We start from the raw sequence: 26,194 nt of genomic DNA, 5'->3' as shown, positions 1-26,194 counted from the left end.
TATTTATGGCTTCCAATCCATATAATCAGGTACTGTGTTTCTTTTAAGCACTGATTCTATTATTTCCATCTGCTCACTTGACATTTCCATCTTGGTTTTCTATAGAAACTTCAGACTCGGTATATGCAAAGTTAATATCAACATCTACCCTCATTCAAGCCTCCTTCATTTGCATTCCCCGTCTGTGAATCACCCTACCTGGAAACCTCAGAGGCATTCCTGACTCCTTCTACTTCCTCACAGTTTCTAGCTAATCATTCACCTCTATTTATTTATCACTTGTGTATCACTGCTTCAGAAAGGACCCCATCTATCATCTGAATGATTCCATAAATATTCTTTTTTTTTTTTTTTTTTTTTTTTAAAGGCAGGAATTCACCCTAGTGTCCAGGCTGGAGTGCAATGGCATCATTTTGGCTCACTGCAGTCTCGACCTCCTGGGCTCCAGCGAGTCTCTCACCTCAGCCTCCCAAGCAACTGGGACTACAGCATGTGTCACCACATCCGGCATTTTTTTTAAAACAAAGATGGATCTTGCTATGCTGTCCAGGCTGGTCGTGAACTCCCGACCTCAAGTGATCTTCCTGCCACAGCTCCCAAAAGACTGGGATTACAGGCATGAGCCATTGTGCCTTGCCTGGCCCCATAAACATTTTTAACTGCTCTGCCTGCCTCTGGGTCCTCACTCATCTCATCTGTCCATGGCAAAGCTGCCAGAGTTACCTTTCCATGACACAAGTCTGATCATACAATCCCTTGCTTCAAATACTTCAGCAGTTATCTCATCCCCTTCTGCATAAAGATTAAATTTTTCTAAGAAAGCTGAGATCCCTACAATCTAACGTATCAGCTTCATTTCCCAATGTCAGCCAACTCATATTCTACACTCCAGTCACTGAACTTCTCAAATGCCATGTTATTTTGCAGCTGGGCATGGTGACGCGTGCCTGTAATCCCAGCTACTCAGGAGGCTGAGGCAGGAGAATTGCCTGAACCCAGGAGGCGGAGGTTGCAGTGAGCCGAGATCGCACCATTGCACTCCAGCCTGGACAACAAGAGTGAAACTCCGTCTCAAAAAAAAAAAAAAAAAAATCCTAGCTATACTCTACATGTAAATTTCTGTGCTTGAGTGCCACTGCAAATTCAAACTCCTTCCTGATTCAGCTCAAGTCCCCCAATCCCCTAGACAAAGCTACTAACTTCAACAGTACTTTGTACATAGTTTGATCTGAACATCCGTGAGTGTATGTTTTGTGGCCCGAATTTTTCTGTGAACATCTAGAGCAGAGACTGGTTCATCTCAGTCATTCTTGTATTCCCTGTATCTTGATGCAGCAGTGGAAGGGCTTGACACATCTACTATAAAATATTAGATCACTGAAAATACTGCATCTTCCCTTTAGATCAATATCAACCTCCTGGTGAACAAACAGGAATTGTTCTATTAATACATACCAGGCAGTTAACATTCTAAGAATTTGCCTCACATTCATTCAATAGTTCCTAACTACCAACTATGTGCTATTCATGGAGTGGGCTGACAAATAAAAAAATGAATGAGACATACACATGAAAACCACAAGTATATTTTGTTCTACCAGCCACTTATAAAAAGGGCCACAAAGTAAAGAGTGGTCAAAGTTACCTGCAGGAATAAGAAAAGGATGAGATAAAAATTCACTGCCTTGAATACCAAGCCAAATATTAGATTAAAAAATCAAACAGATAAAAGTTGGCCGGGCGTGATGGCTCACACTTGTAATCCCAGCACTTTGGGATGCCAAGGCGGGCAGATCACAAGATCAGGAGTTCCAGACCAGCCTGGCCAACATGGTGAAACTCCATCTCTACTAAAATAATAAAAAAAAAAAAGAAAGAAAATTAGCCAGGCATGGTGGCATGCAACTGTAGTTCCAGCTATAGTCCCAGCTACTCAAGAAGTTGAGGCAGGGGAATCGCTTGAACCCAGGAGGCAGAGATTGCAGTGAGCTGAGACTGCACCACTACACTATAACCTAGTGAGAGACTCAAAAAAAAAAAAAGATAAAAGCCACCACTCTGTTTAAAGATTACCTATCAACAGATGCTACTCATTACTTAATTGTAAAAGAATGCTATTAAATGGAAGACATTTCAAAACCTGAACTCAGATATTGTTGCACTGAAAATAAGACACATAAGAAATGGCAAATAGGCACCAAGAAACTCGATTTCTACTCTTGGTCTGTAGGAATGTTCTGAGAGATCTTGAGTAAGTCACCTAACCCTCTCTGGGCCTTTGTTTTCAACTCTATCAAATGGAAAAGAGAATAGTATCTTCCCTATCCACCCAACAAGGTTACTGAAACATCAAAGGAGTTACAGATGTGAAAGTGCTCTGAAAAAGAAAACAAAATCACTTTATACACAGAAATAATATCTGTAGCTAGGATTACAAAATGTTTTTTGTATGGTTCTTCGCAAAGCAAAAAGACAGTATCTCTTATTATGTTTGCTTAGTTTTGTTGAAGATAAAGTCATGTTCCTTGTAAATTTAAAAGCTAGAAGCATGCTGTGAAAACCATTTATGAGGTAGACTTAGAAATCCAACTCTTCGGGATTCACTCAATCCAATCAGTGTATGTGTATGTGTGTGTGTGTGTGTGTGTGTGTGTGTGTGTATACAAATATATATGTATGTATGTATGTGTGTGTATACAAATATATATGTATGTATGTGTGTGTATACAAATATATATGTATGTATGCGTGTGTGTATACAAATATATATGTATGTATGCGTGTGTATACAAATTTATATGTATGTATGCGTGTGTGTATAAAAACATATATGTATGTATGCATGTGTGTATACAAATATATATGTATGTGTGTGTATACAAATATATATGTATGTATGCATGTGTGTATGTATACAAATATATATGTATGCATGCATGTGTGTGTATACACAAATATATATGTATGTATGCATGTGTGTGTGTGTGTGTGTGTGTATATTCATGTAGAGAGAGAGAGAGAGAGAGAGAGAGAGCATGCATCAAGCATAAATGAAACATTTTAACAAAACCCTATGTGAGGTATTATAGAAAATAAAACAATAAATGAAATCATCTATGCTTCAAATGAGTAGAGTCAGAGAAATACTGATATGCATAGATACCTAGATGGGAAGCTAGATATATACATACACAAACACACATCTTAAGGGACATTTTAAAATGAATAGTCATTTCACATACGATTTATAAAAGGTATAGGTGAGTGAATTTATGAACATGAACAAAAAAATCCTGTAGCACAATGAACAAAGCAGCAAGAGCCCAAGGATTCTTTAGGTCATAGCTGCAGCTACAAAAACAGAAATGCAAACTGTGTATAATTTTCTTCTTTTTTTGTCATTAACCCTTTCAGCTATGCAGAGAAAATAGCATTTTCAAACGACAAATGAAAAAGCAGTTAGAGGCTAGGCGTGGTGGCTCACGCCTGTAATCCCAGCACTTTGGTAGGCTGAGGCAGGCAGATCACTTGAGGTCAGGAGTTCAAGACCAGTCTGGCCAATATGGCAAAACCCAGTCTCTGTTAAAAATATAAAAATTAGCCGGGTAAGGTGGCAGGTGCCTGTAGTCCCAGCTACTTGGGAGGCTGAGACAGAAGAATCACTTGAACCTGGGAAACTAAGGTGCAGTGAACCAAGGTCATGCCACTGCACTCCAGCCTGGGCAGCAGAGCGAGACACCGTCTCAAAAAAAAAAAAAAAGAACAAAAAAAAAAAAAAACCAGGCAGTTAGATATGTTAACACAGGTTGTGGTGGGAGGAGAATACTGAAAAATAGGTATTTTCCTTTTATAAGAAATACAAAGGCCCAGAGACTGAAAGAAAGAAAAGGTATTCTCCCATCCCCACAAGATCAAGTAACAGAGCAATTAAGACATTTTCACTCATAATATGAATAATGAAACTCTCAAAATCCTTATTTGGTAAAAACTGCATAGAATTTCCAAGTTAGGAAAGAGTTGAGAAAAACTGTTAAACATTCCATGTTACGCAGTCAAAAATAAGTCAGACTCTCAGTAGGAAGATGTCTACACCAAATACACTGCTTCTTGGAGTTGGTTACATTTGAATTAATTTCCATATCTCACTTTTTAACCACACTCATCAGCAATGCACTGAGCGTTATTTGAAGCTTACCGTTTATTTGGATCCTTTATCAAGAGCCCTGAAAGCAATGATTTTGCATCTGAAGAGAGTGTTCGAGGAAATTTAATGTCTTCCATTAATATGAGTTCGAAAAGTTTCTCATGGTCCTGGTTGTAGAAAGGTAACCTCCCACACATCATTTCATACATGACAACCCCGAGGCCCCACCAGTCTACTGCTCGGCCATAGTCATTATCTTCTAACACCTAAAAGTGAAAGCAGGAAAAACATTACTTATCATATGTTAACTTTTAAAGCATTATTCATAAAACGTAAGATTTTTACATAAAAATGAATCTTAACTTTCAAAGCCTAGGTAGTCTATTTTGAGATCTTGACATTTAAACTCTGAAGCATCCTATAAAAAATATAAATCACACCAAATATGTAAAATATTCAAAATAAATCCAGAAATGATCAGTGTCCAAAAATGGGGGCAGGTCGTACCAAAAAAAAATCCCAAGTACCTGAATATACATAAGGATCAAATGAAAAACGTTAGCTAGCATATTTACATATTTTTTCCTGGGCCTACTGACTTTTTCATTCTGGTTCCACCCATGTGGACTTTAAGTAACAACACACGAGTTAGGGTGTGCTGATTACAGAGCATATTATGTGCACTGCACATTCCTGCTTTAAGAATAACTTAAATAATAGAAATTAAACCGTGAAAGACAGTAGTAAAGAAAGACAATGTAATGGAGAAATGTACAGGGCACGACAACCATTAAAATAAGTTTGAAAATCTTTAGAGGTCCCTGTTATGTTTCAGCTCTTTCTGGAACTATGTAATCAACAAAGTGAATATAGAGGCTGATGGTATGAGTAGTAATAAATCACCTTTCATAGCCACCGCTTTATACCTCACAACAAACATTTCTGTTACAGCCAAAAATTTACTTACTATCTGTGTGGTATATGTCCTTAAATTTTTCCCAAAATACATTACATGCAAAATAAGTTTAGTTAGAAATGATATAAAGTATCTGTTTACCTCCATTGGAGCAACCTGTTCAAATGGGAACACAGTAACTTACCATTTGTCCCAGGAAAAATTTGGTTTTATCTTTTTCTCAGATTTGTTCCTCATCCAATGGAATATTCCTATCTATATGGAACTTTAAATATTTTATTTTAAAACTATGTCTGATAATCTTAAAACTTACTGTATTTGATCCTTTCAGCTTTGGAAAACCAGATCAGGAAAACCACCTATATGAATCTATCAATTTAAAACACTTATAACCGATCACACAAGAGAACATTTGATAAGGTGAAAGTAGTACTTGTATTCCAAACTTTCTTGGTTCAAATTAAATACTTTCTTGAATATTACTCTTATATGACTTTTATTTAAATTTCCCAATAATCTCACAGAATTACAGGTGGTATTTCTGACAGTTACATTATGATTACCTAAAAATACTATGAAAGGCACGTTGGTAGGGTAAAGACCAAGGACATAATTTATCAGAAAAGAACATGTTACTTAAAAATTTAGTCACTAAGCATTTTTATTATGAAAAAAATTTTAATTCAATTACATCAATGTTTGTTTTATGGCTTAAAAAAACTGAAAACTTCACTGGTAAGATACGAACACAAGTTTAGATTCTATGCTTTTCTAGAAATCTTTTGTTAATCACAAACTAAGAAAAACATTTTCTGGAAGAAGAACAAATTCTAGTTTTCATCATTAGCCAAAAGAATGTCATATTTTTACTTGTTTGAAATGAGTAATATGAGAACGAACAGAAAACAAGAAATAACCTAAAAAAGCAGAAGAAATTCTACTTATGTATTTACATTAAAGGAAGTGCTGCATGTGTACTTTTAAAATACCAGTGACTTCTGACGATGCAAGGATCTACCTCATGGCCAATTAGTAGAACACACCGTTTGTGGGCCTTCATCTAATTGACACAGGATTTTAACTAATAACAACTAAAAATTTAAATCTAACCTTTAACTGTATTCCTACAACACCAACAAAACAGTGGCATACACGAAAAGGAGCCAAATGTGGTTTTTAACCTCTTTTTTCATAAAACCATAAAAAGCATAAAAGCTGGATTAACTGCCTCCGGAACCCACATTTCACCAGCCGGGTTCTCATCCCCAGCTGGCAAAACTGGCAATCCTTTATTTTTGTTTAAATACCTGGTTTGCAGCCAGAAGGGAAAGTGAGTACATAAAAAGAGGGTTTTTATTTTTGAAGAGAAATAAGCAACTGAAAAATAAAACTGCATTGTAAAAAAACTCTGTTTGATAAAATACATTTTACTTAGCTCTGTAAAATGAATACTGATTTTCTAAATAAGTGAGTTTGCCTCTGAACATACGTGCTTTAATTGATATACAGATAAATAATGCTATAATTAGAACTGTTTGCCATATCACTTTGTATTGAACAAAACTGAAGTAAGGTATTGTCTTACTGGCATGTAAACTTAAGCAATACTGAAGAGAAAACGCCCTAACAACTAAGCCATTCCTCTTTCCCTAAGAGACTTCACCATCAATTAGAAAAACTTTTATTCAAATCCTATTTCCAAAGAGCTATAAGATGAAACATATAAGAAATAAAAATAATAATGATTATAGCATCCTACATGTGGATATATATGTTCCCACTATTTAAACAATATCCTTTTTCTCTTTCCTGAATCTAAATTATTTCAAAACACAATACTTTAAAATACTCTGGAAATCCCACAGTCAAATTAAACAATTTTAATCCAATAACCTCATTCAGATTATTTTTAGAACATAATTTTTTCTCCCTACCCAAAGCATTTATTTTTCTATAAATACATAATATAAAATTTACATTTTTTTAACTTAAGGATTGTAAATTCTTTCTGGCTACCTCTGAGAATTTTTTTTCTAGCTAAAAGGTTTATTTATTTCATGGTTATTGTGAGGGCTGGCTGAAAGGTATGATAAATAGTGATATAACGGACAGGTACAACAATGGTAGAACATATGTCAACTTCATTAAAATGTAATTTCTCATACACTTTGGATATAAATGCAGATCAAAGTATGCTCCTGAAAAAAAATCCAGTGAAAAGATTTATCTTGAAGAAATAAACTTGTATCTCTTTTCCATAAAAGCAACGTTACCAACTTTTAAATGAAACTCAAATTTTAAATAGGAAAGCAGACATTTGGCATTTCCCTTACCCCTACAGTCCTTTGTAACCACAGATGTAGTTGTACTTTATACCTACCTTTAACACAAATGCCCACACAGAGAAGACAGACAAGAGGAGATTTGGAACATTAAAAGAAATGTAAATGTTAAAAAATGATGAGAGGTCACATTACATGAAAACTCAAACAGAGCACAAAGTAGCAAACAAGGCTTCATTTCTAATAGGAGCCAGAAACTGCTGTACCTTCTGATAACGATAAAACCTAAGCCTCGAGGAGGTTACAGCAAATACAAACTAACATTGAATATCCTGGAAATAGCTGATTACTATTCCATAATATCTGATGAGGACACTTCCATTTATAAAACAAGCAGGTGAATTAAAAAAAAAAATAGTTCTTGAATTGTTATTCACTTCAAAGAATGATATTAAGTGAAAAGCTATACATTTTTAAATGATACCATCAATTAAAGTTACCAATGTAAATATTTATTTGGCTAACGGGTATTAAAATAAAATCTATTCATTCCAATATTCCTTTTATCAGGAGGATTTATTAGGAGGTTACACGGACACCTCTCTCAGCTTGCCCACCAGGCCACACAATGCACCCGAGGCAAGCAATTATAAGGAGGCTATGTATGCCCTGGAGTGGCTTACTGCTCAATCAATAATCCTGACAGAACAGATGGGGGGAAAAATTAAACATCTAAACAAACTGTCTGCACACCTATGTTGTGAAAGTAAACTGCGAACTTGGATGAACCAATTTACCGCTAATTCAAAAAAATTTTTTTTCTGGTAGCCTAACATTTCAGGTAACTGATAGATCTGTGTTTTATACTTAAATATACATCTATATCACTTATCATTTATGGGAGCCTTTCATATATTCTTCACATCACAGGTATGGGCTAAGAAAAAAATGACCTATAAATTTTCTCATTCAGATTTTAAAATCAACTGCAGCTTCAGGAAACATATCCATTTCAATTTATAAGATTATAAATTCTACAGTTGCTTGGTATTTTCTTCATAAATATATTTTTATAACTATTTCTCCCTGCTTTAATAATTCTTATGTGACAGCAACTGCCAATACCATTTGCCATGAATTAGAATGCTGTAAGCTTTATGGCCACCACTCCTAGCATGCACACACAAATACTTGTACACAGTTAACATCGTACTTTAAAAAGCAAACTCTGGCTAGCATAGGAAAAATCCTTCAACAAGAGAAAGGCTAAATGGATACAGTAACGATGATTAAATCATACTTACACATATCTTCCAAGAGATTTCTATACTTCTTTTTTATTCTGAATCAATAGACATTATGGGATTCCAAGACACTGAGTCTTTATAACCCAAGTAACAATAGCTATAGTAAAATACTACAGGTAATCACCAGTGCTCCCAGTTAGGGTTAGTTTTGTATATGTTCTCATGCTACACAGAATTTAAAATTAAACTTTGTGCTTAAACTAGAATCACACCAAAGTACTGAATGCAAATATTCTGTTAAAGCCAAAAGACCATATAACATTGAAAAGAAGTTAGGGCGAAAAATAGATACTATAAGAACTGACAGACCTCTAAGTAAGTAAAAGATGCCACTTATAAACATTGTGAGGCGTTATTTCCATTTTAGTTCATATTTAAACAATGTCCAATTATGAGATAAAATGGAATGGCTTTTAATATTACCCAGAAAAACGTATAAAATAGCAACATACTATAGAAAGAAATTAAATATATTCAACTAAATAGTAAGCCAACTCCTATGAGAGAAGTTCTGAAATACGAACTCTAACTATAGAGCAGACAACTTCTATCTGAACTCATCCCTGCACTCCCTAATGTTCCCGTTAATCACGATAACGAGACCTTCTCTGAATTACTAGGAAGATGAAGGTTTTCAAAAATAACCCAGAAGGATAGATATTATAGGAATTATTAATAAGTAAATAAAATGTTAGGATTGTCCACAATTTTAGAAAGGCCATAAAAACAATTCTTTATTTTCACAAAAAGCTTAGAGATTCTAAGACTAGTTTTACAATCTGCTGGAATTTAGTAGAACTTTGTATAAAGACTAATCAGAATGAAACTACATGTGCTACTATTTTTACCTACAGATTAAATGTGCAAACATATATAACTTTAGCTTCATTCATTTCTCTTCAGATCTCCTAAAAACAATATTGGCAGCACCCACAAAATGACATACTTTACATTTATTCTTTGTTGGATTTAAAATAAAGAAAATTCTATTTAATACATTTCAATCAAGTTAGCTTCTAACTCTTCCCCATGCCTACAACACTACTCCACACCCTAGCACCTTCTTTACTACCCTTTGTGGAAACTAATATATATCTTTGATTTTAAATTTACATAGAATTTAATCTCCATTTGTACTATGACCTAACACAATGACTTTGAGCAAATCTTGCCTCAAAATGGTTATCAAAATATTCTCATCTATTTCAGCTACTTTTAAAATGTTACATTGTATGCAAGATATTAAAGATAGTCGGTTTCAAAAGAAAATAAGTAAAATTATAGCAAGGGAAATGTTTTCTAAGAATGGGGTTCTAAAAAACTAAAAAGAATAAATCAAATACTGCACTTTAGCCACTCGGGGAAAAAAAATCATTTCACATTTAGATGAAATAAAATTATGTACTCTTTTGCTCAACAACCACAGCTAGATATTACATATTTCCCAACAATCAAGTCATTTTTTTGCAATCTTTGTTAGTTCTAACTTGATTATCAAATAATTTTTATTTTTACACTATTACAGAAGTGCATTTCTCTAGGTTTCCAAAACCACCTTATTCAACCTTCCCCATCTGTCACCATCTGCTTCTTTTTAGCATGTACTTTTTGTGTGATCACATAAGCATGTGAAAAATAACTAACATTCAGATGATTATCTGCTGGTACATTTGAGGACTGGGCATAATAAAAGTGAACTGCCAAAACGCACTTAACACTTTTAATTTTGTTGGGTCTTGCATGTAAGCTACATTTGATTTTCAAACTGTTTTACAGTTGGAAAGTTGATCAGGTACTGCTAACTCAAGAGCAAAGCTGAGACTCTAAATAATTAGCACTGCATAAAATGGTTTGGATTCAATAGGAGCCAAATCAAATAATAAAATTTAACAGTAAGAGTTTATATGTGATTTCTAATTTCTTTTATAATTTCTAGGTGTGAAAATACAGCATAGATTATAAAAACAAAATCTCATGGCCTATAATTTACTATATGTCAAGTTTATTTCCTTCTAATGTACAAAAGAGCAAAAGTACATTCATTTAAAACTATACGTGCAAATGCAGTTTAAGACATGCAGCACACTAAATGCATAGTGTATATGCCAGCGAGTACTGAACCTCTATAACCTGTTAAAAATACAACACAAAACAAAAAGCAGCCCGTTCTCCATTAACAATATTGTTAAATGCTTCCCAAGTTGGAAAACTGCATTGTAAGCTGCATTCTTCATCAAAAGGGGTAAGAGAACAAATGCCTTAAAAATACTTTTTTCAACAAATGGCATATTTAGAAGTTTTATCTTTTCCTAATTTGTCACAAGAAACAAATTAAATTCACTTAAGCTTATTTTAAAACCTGCCATGAATCTGACTTTGGGCATGTAATAAACTGGCTTTAAACTGATTTCTAACACTCTTGGTGAAGCATGTTCAAAATGCCCTTCACCTGTCTTTCTACCAGATTAAAACAACGTGAAAGGTGAAGGAACAATATTGCTAGAAGATGTATAGGTTGCAGCAGGATTCCTGCATAATATGCAAGCAAGTCTTCTGCAAAAAAAACAGAAGGGAAAATGTTGACAGTGAGTCATTCACAAGGGAAGTAGCAGTCAAGAATGTATTACAGATTTGATACACAACTACTTCTTCTAGTACTATTATGAAAAGTCCAGCAGTAATAATGGTCACGTACTAGAAATTTCAAGGTCCAAAAAAAGTGAGACATACCATCTTAGGTAAAAGGAAGAGGCTGGCCTCAGCTCCTGCCAATCCCTCCCTAACACTGACCATGTAAATCTGATCACAGTATTGCCTTGCTCTAAATTTACAAGTGATTCTCCCTTAACCACAGGATCAAATATAAAACTCAGTTACATTTCAATCCCTATCTATGTGTCCAGTCTCCTCTCTTCCTGCTTCCCCTTTTTCACTGCCGGTCCCTCCCTGCAGGCTTAAGCACGTTTCCCTTTCCTTCCACTCCACTGTATGTAACTAGTAAAGCAGTTATTTTCTCGCACAGAAATAACTGTTTTCCATATCTTATCACCTTAGTAAACAGCAAACCACTTGAAAATAAAAAACATTTCCTACCGTCATTGTATTCCCAGTACCTAACATAATGCCTGATACTTAATAAATATTCAATAAATAGTTCCTTAATGAATGAATGAGTGTTCTGTAGTAAAATGGTCCACACTGAAGACCAGAATAAAGGAATTAATTCTTATGTTTAAGTAAGGGTAAACACAAAGTTTAAAAAATACAATATGCAACACAACATTTAAAATATAAAAGTTAAAGCTTCATAACAAGTTAGTTGTTTCAAGATTTCTTATAGTCAAATAACAAAAACAATAGTCACTCTTCCCTATAAAAATATGGTGCTGAGATTTTAATTATGAATCAACCTGTATCAACCAAGGATGGGCATATAAACTGTTTTTAAAAACCAGACTTTTAGAACATTGAAGTATGCAGAAATGTTTTCTTGTCTATAAAGAGAAATTGATAATTTTGTGGGAACTGTAAACTTTCCATTCAGAAACAAGTGGACTCTTCTTGCATTAAATTCTTAATTTGTTTTTCAGTGGACGACACTGCATAGGAAATACCTTTGTTTCTCAGATCATCTGCTTCTTAAATGAGATGTATTCCATCTTCTTCAGCAATAATTTACCCTAATTGTGACACAACTAATTTTGTTATTCTAAATATGACATATCCTCTTCCATGGCAAATGTACAGCAGGGGTAACTGAACTCCAGAGAAACAAATAATTTTTCATTACATTTATAATAAAAATTTTATTCCAGAAAACACTGTATTTGAATAAACAAGAAATAGACTAAAGTTTTACCTAATTCAACCACAAAAATAGAGAATGCCAAACCACAGAATTTTAAAGAGAGAAAATGATATTTTTGGCAAAAAAATAACAATAGGAAATTTATATTTTAAACAGTAGCACTTATTTACAGTAACTTAACATTGTTGAAATGTAAATTTAATCCCTAGTTGAAAAGAACTATTAGACTAGACCAGCATGATTACTATATGTATAAGGAAAGCTGGTTATCACTGGGGATTTATTTTACTTCCTCATTTCTTTTGATTATCTTTTCCTGTTGGACATTTACAAAGCATTCATTTAAAAATTATGATTATTTATATCTGTAAGTGGTCTTCGAATTACGAGTTTTGAGGCTGGAACGTACGTAGTTTAAAAAATAAAAGTGGGCTTCATAGTCAGATAAACTAATTAGAATCTTCATTACACTTCTACCATCTCCTAGTTGTGTACAGAACACACTTAAACATTTTGATCTTATGTTCCCTCACCTTTAAAAAAAATTCTATTTGCTATCAATCATCAAAGACTATTCCAAATGTTAAATGAAATGATAGATGTAATGCATCTACACAGCATGTGGCACACAGTAGGTGCTCATTAAATAGTATCCCTCACCCATCAAATATTAACACCTCCCTATTTGGCTACAGCCACACTAACTATATTGGAGTTTAAGGGGAAATGGGGCACCAGCTGCTCTCTTTGGAAAGCTCTTCCCCTGTACCTTTGCAATAGGTACCATCTCTTTCCATCAACCATCATTTTCCCTGAACATCCTATCTGTGAAAGATGTTATTTTCCAAAGACGGCTGTGGTAGTATCTCCCATCTCACATGCTCTTCTGCTATGTAAAGGTGGGGTCCTCTGTCTAGACCACTTAAACCTATGCAGGCTTACAAGTGCTTTAGAAAGGAAGGGTATGACAGAAATGATGTGTGATTTCTGAAAATAGGCCATAAGAGGAGATGCATAAACAAATGCTCATAGCAGCATTATTCATGATAGCCAAAAAATGGATGCACCCCAAATGTACATCAGCTGCTGAACAAATAAACAAAATGTGGTATATCCATACAATGGAATATCATCCAGCCATAAAAAGGATTGCAGTAACAATAACATGCTAAACCAGAGAGCAACACTGAAAATGATGCTGAGTGAAAGAAGTCAGCCACAGAAGACTCCATACTGTATGACCTCATTTGTATGAAATGCCTACAATAGGTAAATCTATAGATACAAAAAGTAGATCAGTGGTTGCCTGTGGCGGAAGGAAGAATGAGGAGTTAACAGGCATGGGGTTTTTGCTGGAGTGATGAAAATATTCTGGAATTAGACAGCAATGATAGGTGTACAACTCTGTGAACATACTAAAAATCACCAAAGTGCACACTTTAAAAGAGTAAGTTTCATGGTATATGAATTGTACTCCCATTATAAAAAATATCTGTGAAATCAAGTTTTTAAGAAGTTAGTACTCTTGATGGTTTACTCGTTGGAAACAAAGGAACCATACAGTTTCTAGCCCGTTCCCTAGGACATCTGCTTTTCGAGCTCAAATGAAAGAAGTCTGACTACAATGAAATTGTCATTATGAGGAAGGCCAGACCACATAGAGAAAAGGGCTACATAGAAGTGCTCCTGCCAACAGCCCAAATAAGGCACCAATGGACAGCCAGCAGAACTGTCTTGACATATGGGTGAAGGTGCTTCTGGATGGCTCCAGCCTCCAGCCACAGAATCATGCTTTCACTATAAAGTCTTTTAAGACTAGCCCTCATACGCAGTGGAGCATAAATTAGCTATCCTTGCTGTCCCCATCTGCGTTCCGGATTCAGAAAATCCACTATTTTATATAAAATGGTTTTTTCCACTGCTAAGAATTAGGGTGGTTTGTTATACAGCATTAGTAACTGGAACACCATCTACAACAGCCACGTCGCACCCTTACATTTAATTATTTTTCTCTTCCATTTATGGAACTTAAGACATTACGTCATTCATTCATTCATTCATTCATTCATTCATTCATTTTGTCTATCTCCCTCCACTGAAAGTTAAGTTCCCTCAGAGTAGGGTCCTTTTCTCTCTTGCTCCTGTAACTACCTGAGATAGAGCAGATACACAATAAATATTTGCTGAACAAACAAATTAATAAATTATTGTGGAACCCTTAGCACACGGAGGTTGCCAGTTCTGAGCTTCCTTTGACATAAATACCAAATGTAGTGACTGCCATTCCAGTAACTTTCCCAATAAAATAATTTTTACACAATAGTATAAATTAAAAATCACTGCTTGTTTCTAAGGAAAGTCCAAGATGGTTTACAAAAATATAAATATTCTTGCTGAAATCAAATATTCTATTATAATAAATGAATCAAAATCGATATAGCCAAGATAAAACAGATACGGCCAAGAAATAAAAATTGACTTTAATCTACTTTCAGTATATACTTGAACCTATAATACCCCATTATAACAAGAACAAAAAAATTCTGATTCAGGTTGAAATACAGATAAAAGTAGTAGGTACTACAGTTAATTTTTAATGCTTAAATGGTTTAATTTGCAAAAAAATTATGTCAATGTTATTTTTCCTATTAATGGAACCAAAGCCTACCTCTGGTGCCAGATATTCTGGTGTACCACAGAATGTCTTCATGGTGGCTGCATCTGTGATCCCTTCTTTGCAAAGTCCGAAATCTGTAATTTTTATATGGCCATCTTTATCCAGCATTAGATTCTCCAACTGTGTATTAAGAAAAAATGACATAATTTGTTCTATAGTCTTCAACAGGAAAACACCGTTTGGAAAAATTACTGAACGCTGAGTAAAGTGTTTCAGAAACAGGACATAGTTGTAGCTGACAGAACTTCCAGTACTTACAAACCCTGTTGCTTCATGTGTAAAAAGGAACATGTTTTATCAAATACTTCAGAATGATAACATTAATCTGTTTTTAAACCAATGAAAATGAATTATATGGCTTTAAGAGTCATTACTGTGTAAGTTCTGAAAATTATAAAGCCTAATCAACTTTTCAAAGCAGACATCAATCCTCTCTTTTTAAAAAAAAAAGTAAATGTGATCTAAACAATCCCAAAGAAATGAGTATCTTCTTCTAGATATATACAGATGGTTTTCAAAAATTTCTCTTGGGAATCTATTGCTATGATAAAATATTCACTTACAGAAATGTGTTTTGGTGGTGCTTGTAAATCAAACCTAAATCTTATTTTGTAAGGTAAGGCGATATCCTCTTTTGCAGTTCTTTGTAATAAAGAAATACCAACCCTTTTAAACATAAAAAGAAAAAGAATATCGAAGTCAAACATTCAACAGTTAATAAAAATATATAGCATAAATGTTATAAAGTTGGAGTCTCTTTGAACCTATTAAATCAAAACACCAAAGAAAATCTTAAAGGTTTAACCAAGGTTTAACAGGAACATGTGCCTCAGGTGAAAATTATGAAATGTAAGTGGGGAGAAATTTGTACAAAGGCAGCACAATCAGAAATAACATTGTAACTAGCCAGTTCCCCTCGGGCTAATTTGAACCTAAGATTATGATTATCATCACACAGTTGCAGATGAGTTCTGAGTTGTGATAGTACAGCCTTATGTAGTCAGGGCCCATAAAACTTTGCCTAGTCATGTAGATACAACCTGAAGGTACTTCTTTTGTCATACAGAAAAAATATACAAAATGTGAAAAATCTATTAGCAGGATAAATGAGAGTTAACTTTTAGAGAATAGAGTATTCTCCTCCTTAATGTGAGGACATTTGAAAGAACGTACTTGGACTCTGCAGTTAATATCGAATTTAAAACAGACCTCCACTTAAGAACATAAACAAATATCAGTCATACAAAATATGACATCATACTCTCTGCCACATTGTCAAATGTCTTATAAACCAGACCTAAATACAGTTAGGCAAGCTGTGTCACTGAAGCAAAGATCAGAATAGACAAAACTCCTTTTTTACAGTATTTCCATGTGCTAAATAGCTAAACCAAATGCTTGATATACATTTCATGTATAGCATCTCTCACAGTAGTAAATCTGGCTTCCATTTTTTTCCACAGAAAGCTGAATGAACCCTAAATATACTGCTGAACCTGTTAAAAAAAATTTTTTTTTGAGACAGAGTCTCACTCTGTCACCCAAACTGGAGTGCAGTTGTGTGATGCCAGCTCACTGCAACCTCTGCCTCCCAGGTTAAAGCCACCCCAGCCTCCTGAATGCCTGGGACCATGGGAACATACCAATATGCCTGACTAATCTCTTGGTTTTTTACGGTGATGAGGTCTCACTTTGTTGCCCAGGTTGGTCTCAACCTTCTGAATTCAAGCACCTCAACTTCCCAAAGTCTGGGATTACAGGCCTGAGCCACTATGCCCAACCAAATTAAAATTTTTTATTTTATGCAAATTCAGTTATCTTGCGTCTTCCTAATGTTTCTCTACCAACCAGAACCTAGAAATCAAGCCCAATTCGCACAAATGACAGTAAGTCTTGTATACTGAAACCAATCAGAAACATCAAGAGTCTTCATCTCTCCTGTTTTTTCTCTCCACCTTGGTCTGTCTCTTCTCAGCCTCTGGTTTCTCTCATTTTCCCACCCCTTTCAAACAACCTCTCTTCTTCCTCCTTCCCAATTTGCCATAACAAGAAACGTTAAGTATATACTAAAGCTTCTGTTGTTTTACTAAATAAAAATGTGTACGCCCTATTATTTAAAAAATGTTTAATACATAAATACATAAAATGCTGAAGATCTTTAATGAATACTTTTACTAATACATTGACAAATCTTGTAAAAATTTCAAATAATATATAATATTGAACAAAATGTGAATTTACTTTCTACACCATTCCATTCCCATCTAGTTTGGTGTGTAATGTGCCAATACTCCTCATATGCTTTGTATGCATGGGAAAGTCCTCGTGGAAACATGACAGACAGGATGCACTATTTCTCCATATTTTGACAAAGCTATTTTGGAAGTGGCTGGATAAAGAAGAATCAAAATGTATAAACACAGTTTTTTAATACCAAGCTCTGTGTGTGTGTGTGTGTGTGTGTGTGTGTGTGAATTCCTACTTACACCTAATTCTGTAATCTCATATCTCATCTCTGAACCTCAGATCATGGTTGTGGGATGAAGAATGAAATGAGATGCAAGGAGAGGTTTGGGTGAGGAATAGGCTGAGGGTGACCAACTCCTAGTTTGCTCAGAACTGAGGGGTTTCTCAGAATGCAGGACTTGTAAGTGCTATAACTGGGCAGTCCTGGGCAAACCAAGACAGTTACCCTACTTGTTTCATAAATTCGCTTTTTAAAAAATTACAGTGAGATAGTAAGAAATAATCCTAAAGATGTGTGGGGAGGTTGTGGCATGCAGAGATCACACGACTGTAATCCAGCCTGGATGACACAGTGAAACCCTGTGTCAAAAAAAATACAAAACACAAATATTTCTTTTTTTTTTTTTTTTTGAGACAGGGTCTCACTCTGTTGCCTAGGCTAGTGCAGAGGCACAATCATAGCTCACTGCAGCCTCAACTTCCCAGACTCAATTGATCCCTCCACCTCAGCCTCCTGGGTACACAGGTGCACACCACTACCACTCCCCACTAGTTTTTTGTTTCTTTCTTTTCTGTTTTTTTAAGAGATGATGTTTTGCCACATTGCCCAGGCTGATCCTGAACTCCTGGGTTCAGTCTGCCCACATCTGCCTCCCAAAGTGTTGGGATTACAAGCTTGAGCTACTGTGCCCGAGTAATGTCCAAATTCTTCTATCAATTATTTTGTCTTCTCTCATCATCCTAAAATGTCATTTTGTTGAGAATGAATGACTAAAACTTGTCCACCAAAAGTATAAAATAGAGATGCATTAGCTTTAAAAATGGTGTCCCCAGTCTAATCTCATATAAAGATAAACCAGGAGATAATTAAATGTCCAGTTCTATTATACAATAAATGATAATTTTACACGGGATGCATTAACAGAGTTTCTGTAAAATATAAGAACCATTAGTAAACTGATTGGTGAACCTGCAGAATGCACAGAAACACCTGTAATTCTTTTCAAAGCATATCAATGGCCTAGATATATCAATGATATCTGGAAATCACTGCCTTGGTTCATTTAACACTAACATAATTGGGTAGTATTTACATTATTTACAGTAGTCATACATTTTCAGAAATCTTTCTACTGTGTAAAGGAGGAAAAAAATATTTACGAATGATCTTTCTTTAGTCTTCTCTTCTAAATCACTTTATTCTTCTCTTTGTTAGACACACAATACAAAAACACAAATTGTCACTGACTGCTCAGGTACTCTGAATTTATGAAACTTTACATGCACTGTGTGATACTCACAGCCAATCTTAGTGTCCAAAATGGAGAGTAGGGCAGCATGCTTATGCTTAATGGATGAATTAACTAACAAAAGTAGTGAAGTCATATACGAAGTCATAAGAAGGACTGTATATTAAAAATCTGAGTAATGCTTACTATTTCTATCAGAGGGTTATCTAAAAGTTCATGCCTTTGAGAGAAAAAAAAAATTAGACATAATACCTCATAGAATTTCCATCCAAAAAAAGGCAACATTTTTCGCCCAGTTGAAGTGAACAGGCATCATTTGACAGAGGGTCTTGATTTAGTGTGTTTATGAAGAAATGGTAGATTTTAAAATTTTTCCTGTGCTTAGTGGGCACAAAATTATAACAACAATTACTTTTCCTCCTGTTCTTGCTAATGCCTAGAGTAAAACTAAACTTTAAAAATCCTAGCTGTCTTTGATACAATGCTTCCCAGCCTTTCACACTTCACAGTAAAATAAAGATTGAAAGTTGTAAGGCATACCAGGTTCACCGGACGATATACTTGAAACCAGAATTCACTGGCCTGGAGGCTTCTCTGAACACTTTGCAGGTCGAGGCATGGCTGTAACCTGTTTGTAGCGCTCAGTCTGAGAAGCTATGCTTTAATGTAGGCCAGACTAAAATATGTGAAAGTTTAAAAACATCATATATACGGTTCATTGTAATTAAATGACTGACATTGTGATTAAACAAAAGAATGAAAACAGCAGTTCCTAAGGGTTCTGACGACTACTGCAGCAATAGCAATTAATAATTCCTGTCACTCTTACACCACATTTTAGCCCAGATACAACCAACTCAGTTTTAGGCACCAAGACTCACTCAGGCCCATGAAGGCAGGAAGGAATTCCTACCCTGCACATTGCAGATTTAAGTTTATGGGCTTCAAGTGCCAAAATGTCAGAAACCAACCTGCAGAGACTGAATGACCATGGGATGAGGAAAGTGTGCTGAAATTCTGAAAGAAAAACGTTTCTTCACTTCAACCTCTTAATCCAGAAATGGACTCATAATATAAATAGTAGAGAGCCCAAATAGGTTGCCAGGCTATTTACAAATTTATTACGAAGAAGCAACATAGTCCACTATCAGTACAATTTAATATTAGAAGTGGAAGGGATTAAGAGCAACGGCTTAAGATTTCTATAAAGGAGGAAATCCAGAGTGACCGTCTGGTTAGAAGTGGGAGCTGGGGAATGTGTCTTGACACTAAGCAAGCAAAGCGAGCATGCTTTTCCCATCATCCAAACTGCATTTATTTGAGGTGAACATCAGGGAGCTGATGAGGACATGAAAGACTAGGTAAAACTCTTGGAAGCCACCCCTTCATGCCATTACTGAGTGTTAGAGAGTATCTAAATTTATTTGGTGCTTTCTCATATTGATAATGTAAATGGTTAAATATCCTCACATTAGGTAGAAAACAAAATTAGGTGTTTCAACAAATAGGATATAGCAACAATTTAGGTATTATTTTCTCACATAAACTAGTGAGAAATTAATTCTTAATGAATTCCAGTATCATTATATTCACCTTTGCAAATGTCCCTGTTCAGCCTACACAGTGCTTAGATGGCCATGGTCATTGAAAATACAGGTTGTATTTGTAAAATAAGAACTAAGCAGAAAAGAAGATTTTAACATATAATTTGCACTACTGAAGAAGTCTTTGAGGAGATTTCTTCAAATTTTTAGGCAATCAAGAAGCAAAAGCAGTTTTCCTTAGGTAATCACAAGGAATTTGGGTCATTAATCAAAATTAAAAACTTCATTATATGATGTGTATTCACAAATAAATGAATTTACTTTCTAAAGTACAACAAAGGTTTCAATAATTTTTCTGTTGCTATAAACACCAATTTATTAGGGAACAGGAACCGATAAAACGATCTAAAGTTAACCTGCACATAAAAGAAGGCTTTGCCTCCGTGCTAACGGAGACAGCGGCAAACAGGTATGGATCTACTTGAGAAGTGCTGCTACTGTAGGCAGAGCAATTGGATTTGCATTTGAACAAAGTCCGAGTTACTAGTAATGAGAACAGAGACAAATCTGAGACTGATCAAAGTGAGTACCTAAATCAGTTCGTGATGTTTTTAAATACAACTGGTATAAATATATTTGAAACACTCATTCCCTTATCTTTTGCAGTTTAATTTGAAGGTCAGACTTACAAAGATTTCCCAAAGTTAATCCAACGTATCCCCCAGCTATAATTTCATTTCATCTCTGGAAGTCAGAATGACACAGTGACAAGAACATTCAATAAAGATCTAGGATTCATGAGTTCCAAAAATTTTGACTGAAACCAACTTAGATGATTACTTTTAGGAAGCCATTTACTATGCTTCTAGGTTTGAAGGACACCACCTATAAATTAAGGAAGGGCTCAAGATTTCTGCGACCCTACCTCAAATATGTTATTGTATTGTATATAATCCTGTTACTATGGATACAAATAACATTTGTGTAAGTTTTGAATGTTTGGTTGCTTAAATGTCATGGATTTTTCTTGGTGTACATTTACAGTTCCTGTCCTATGCTAAATATATACTTAGATCTTTAAGGCTGTATTTTTTAAGAAATGAATTCCATGAGCAGAGACTACTTAATTGTCTAGTAAACTCAGTGAACTGTGTATGTGGTAACTGACTGACTGATGTTCATAGATAAAGTACAAACTTTATCTTGTAGTTTAACAAATTTATTCTAATTCCATCATCAGAAATAACGGGGCAGTGGAACTCACTTAATGAGCTTCAATATACCAATATGTTCATTCATTTGATGAGAAATTATTAAAGATTACTGACCAAGACCATATTCAACACTGCAATCAAATTAATTTTCTTCTCTTTAGCAGTTTTTAAGCTAAGAATTCAATCTTTTAAGTTTGCGCATTCTGGATGTTACCTATTACTTCAAAATCGTTCTGATTTCCTTAAATCTAAGCCTCCCTTTTTCTACCCTTCCCCTTTTTTCCTCCCTACAAATAGGATTCATAAAACATGAAGTGGGAATGTGAGAAGTGGAATCAGGAAGAGAAGACCTAATTACTTATAAGCATATTTGGAAAGTTAACACACATTTTGTCATGCCACATAACTAACTCCTTAAAAAGAATATTTAAGATATTTTGACAGCATAGGATTATTTGGCCATGCAGATATCAGATACACAAATCCTGAATTCTGCCACATTCCTAGTTATAAAAAGATTCAGGCTAAATACAAACTATTGATTTGTATTCATCTCTAGCCCATTTTGGCACTTAGTTGGTCATCTCTGATCTAGATGTTTCACAGGTGCGCAGTTCCGTTTTTCCTAAATACAGCATCTTATAGTTTCTTTTAAATTTTAATAAACAACATATTATACAAACACATATGTTTCACTGTTGTCTCAAATTATTTTGTGACAGTGGTTACTCCTTAGGATCATTATCTAAAGGTATATGAGAACATCTTGAAATAACTTAGACAACTGCTTACGTAGATAATTGAAGAATCACGTTTGAAATGGAGTGAGGGGATAATTATGATTTCTTTTGTATGTGATTTCACATATATATATATACACACACACACACACACACACACACACCTCATTTCAAACAAAACAGAAATTTCATAAAAAGCTTTATGTAACTTCTATTTCTACCAATCATTATGTTACATGCAACAGTATTTGATCAATAAGGCAATTCTGCATCAAATTTATATATATGTCAAGATTACTACATGATTTGCTTCTTTAACAAGTAAGATTGTAACATTTAGGCTTCATTCAATAAGTGTCATGGTACAAATTCCGTTAATGCAGCCAACCTAATTCCTAAGACTATCATGAGAATGACTATTACCTTGCACGAGCTACTCCAGGGATCAGCGAACTACAACCTGTGGACTAAACTGCGCCCACCGCCTATTTTGTTCGCTGGAACATAGCCAAACTTATTCATTTACATATTATCTGAGGCTGCTTTCATCCTCCAATGATGGAGTTGAGTAGTCGACAGCAAAGACTGTATGAACAGTGAAGCTTCAATTATTTTATCAGCCCTTTACCAATCCTGAGCTATCCTAAGGCTCTCATCATAACAGAACCTAGAGCAGTCAAGACACTATTACCAACAGAACAAACACAGTGCTTTCATAAATAAAAAACTAAGCAAATTAATCAATGGTGATTACATCAAATGATTCAGGTATTTAAACCCACCAAAAGTTAATGCTAAAACCAAAATGAGTATGTCTCTTCCGATAGTCTGTTTCTTCATAAAACATTATGAACATAATAAAACTTGTTTTAAATGTAACTTGTAAAGTCATGTGACTTAATCATATGTTTAACATTTCTATTTGATCAGAGTAGTTGAGCAGAAATTACTTTGAAAACCAAAAACTCAGAATAAAGCAACTTCATACATGCTAGTGAAGGAAATTTCCTTTTAAATGTAGAGAACTAAATTTTTAAACATAGTGTTTTTTCCAAGTAAATCTGCTTTTCTCAAAACTGTATAACTCTGTAATTGTTTTATGTTCGTCCCTATAGTCTCTGCAAAAACAAATTTTGATTACTTTTTTTTTTTTTTTTTTTTACCTTAAGATCACGGTAAACAATCTTTCCGGAATGTAGATAGTCCAAGGCAGAGACAATTTCTGCACCATAGAAACGTGTGCGGTCCTCAGAGAACACCCGCTCTCTCGACAAATGGAAAAACAGCTGCAGGGTAAACAGCAGGGACAGGATTGTAATAATTACTGATTTAGTGGGGGAAATTAACACAAACATAAAACACCTCTCATCACCATATTGTGATGATAGATAGTGTACTCTCAGTGGACACTGAGCACTCTTAGACAGCAGCTGGCTTATCTTTTCCAGGTTTCCAAGGGGAAACTGCGAGCTGTTAAATCAGCGTTTTAATCAATATACCAATCTTGTTTAAGGCATTCTGCTTGCTACCCATTTAACCTTCAGTTACCAGAGAAAAAAAGTATGCATCATCAGACTGCAATTTCCCCCTCACTATACTGTTGCTTCACTCTTTCAAGGATTAGGTATTGAGGCATTACTAAAATAAATGAACACAAGCATAGATATATTTTCTACTTAATTATTTGACTTCAAAGAGAAGACTGCCAATTTGCTAAAACTGATTTATGTTAACTTGTTATATTCTACAATTTTTGATACATCATGGTATCTCTAAAAATACTTTCAAAATCAAAGTGATCATTTTTTTATGGTGAGATAAAGTTTTAAGTTTTTAATTTATTTTAGTAATGCCCAAAATGAACTGAGAAACACCCATTATTCCCATCGTAATTCTCAGTGTATATTCTATTTTCAGTAATAATTAGCTACGATGTCAATCTTTTCTTATATAGTCACTTAAAACTGTAAGGTCATCCATTTCCTAGGTAAACACTTAAAAGAGACAGCATTTGACAGTCACCAGCATTCACTGGTTCTTACTGTGACCAAGCAGCCAGCTCTCCAACAGGCAACCTTCTCATTACAGAAACAACAAATATTATCGCTCAACTGCACAGCATACATGAAGAAAGAGCAGGTTTCAGGCACTGTGAATCGACTATCAGAGTTGAAACATGCTTAGAACAATGAAAGATTATTTACAATGCTGAATATAATGCCAGGTATCATGGTATTGACACACAACACATCTGTGAAAAAAATGAACCGACCAGTCAACGTACCCTTCACTGCAAGATCAGAAATTACTCCTTTCCATGGATCATTGACCCTTAATGTTTCTACAAAATTGGTGAAAATTATGGTTAACTAAGATTTGTTCTGCACACACCAAATCATTATTTCAGGTAACATAAAACAGGCTCCCTATGAATTCATTCTTCCCCTTTCCTACCTCCACCTCTGCTTAACAGCATATTATGATTTTATGATAAGCTTTATGCATGCCCCACTGGCATACTAAACAGAGAGAGAGAAAAAATATCACCTATAGCCCCCAAAAAGTGTAGCACAACAATAATTATATTAAAACTAAAATATTTTGCAGTCTCTAAACTTTAATGCTTCCTAGTATATTACTGTGTTTTATCAAATCCCAGATGCTACCAATTGGGACTGCACCATCATTTTATAAAACACCAAGGAAAAAAAGGGTGTCAGGTAACACTATGATGCACGATCTATTATAAAAGGCATTCTGATTACAGAAATGTTAAATATGTCTTCCAAATAATCAAATATAGTATGTGAAAAATCAAATCATTTATATAATTACTCAGAGATATTTTTAAAAATTCATTCATTTTATATCGTCAATGTATTACCATCCTAACAAGGATAGAAAGTAGAAGGAGCCACATTTTCCAGGTTAAAATAATTTCTGCCACACAAAATATCACTAACTTCGATGAGAAAATCATGTGATCTCTGTGGAGTTGTGGTAGTCTTCTAATGAGATGAAAGTAGTGATTAGGTTTCTAAATTTCCTTAAAAGAATGTCAAGCCTACTCTATCCACTCATCTAACTTTACAAAAATATGGATCCTCCCTAAATCAATATAATGTATGCAGGATTCTAGATCTTTATTTAGACTACATATCTTCAATGTGTCTGCCAGCCAATTTCTATAAAAGTATCAGCAAAAAATTATATTTAAGGGAAAGAATTTACTTCTCAGTCTGCTATCTGATGTGTACCCTTACTTCTTTATGGAACTTATTCTTGTTAAGATAACCAACAACCTCTTAATCACCAAATCCAATAACCTATTTACAGTCTGCACTGCTTCTTCCAATTTTGAAGCTTAGGACATCACCTACTGCCCTCTTTATTGAAACACATTCCTTGGCTTTGGTAATATGACTCTCTCCTGATTTTCCTCCTAACTCTCTGGATAGTCCTTCTCGGTTTCTACTTTGGCACTGAACCACCTTTTCAATTCAGCATTCATTTAGTGAGTATCAATTATTTTAAAGTCACGTTGGGCATGGGAAAAAAAAAAGAGGGAATACAATGATGATTAAGACAGAATCTCTTATGTTTACAAGCATTGATTGTGGTAATGTTTTCATGAGTATGCACTGAAGTCCAAACTCATCAAGTTCTAACTATTAAATACTACAGCATTTTGTGTAACAATTGTAACTCCACAAAGGGGTCTAAGCCAAAGACAGAACTGCTGCCATGAAGCAGTATGAATGTAGAGGACACAGGCATTGATTTTTTTTTAAAAGACGGTTGTTATAAATTTAGTAACTCAGATATTAAAAATACTTTGAAGGCAAG

General features: G+C 34.7%; 1 protein-coding gene across 15 annotated transcripts in view; it reads right to left on the bottom strand.

Moving 5' to 3' along the window:
• AKT3 (AKT serine/threonine kinase 3) overlaps nucleotides 1–26,194 on the bottom strand; it is a 343,677-nt gene that overhangs the window by 47,559 nt on the left and 269,924 nt on the right. For 13 of the 15 annotated variants that reach the window (XM_078357219.1, XM_078357225.1, XM_078357227.1 and 10 more), the window contains 3 exons: nucleotides 23,512–23,634; nucleotides 15,126–15,254; nucleotides 4,196–4,410 (listed from right to left, as the gene is read on the bottom strand). In XM_078357219.1, the coding sequence (XP_078213345.1) occupies nucleotides 4,196–4,410; nucleotides 15,126–15,254; nucleotides 23,512–23,634 (467 nt within the window). The remainder of the gene's footprint in view (nucleotides 1–4,195; nucleotides 4,411–15,125; nucleotides 15,255–23,511; nucleotides 23,635–26,194) is intronic. The other 2 variants (XM_078357226.1, XM_054248382.2) reach the window with 1 other exon arrangement.

The sequence above is a fragment of the Callithrix jacchus genome, chromosome 19, assembly GCF_049354715.1.
Source record: "Callithrix jacchus isolate 240 chromosome 19, calJac240_pri, whole genome shotgun sequence".
NCBI classification, from domain to species: Eukaryota; Metazoa; Chordata; class Mammalia; order Primates; family Cebidae; genus Callithrix; species Callithrix jacchus.
This window is presented reverse-complemented; position numbering and strand designations above follow the sequence as displayed.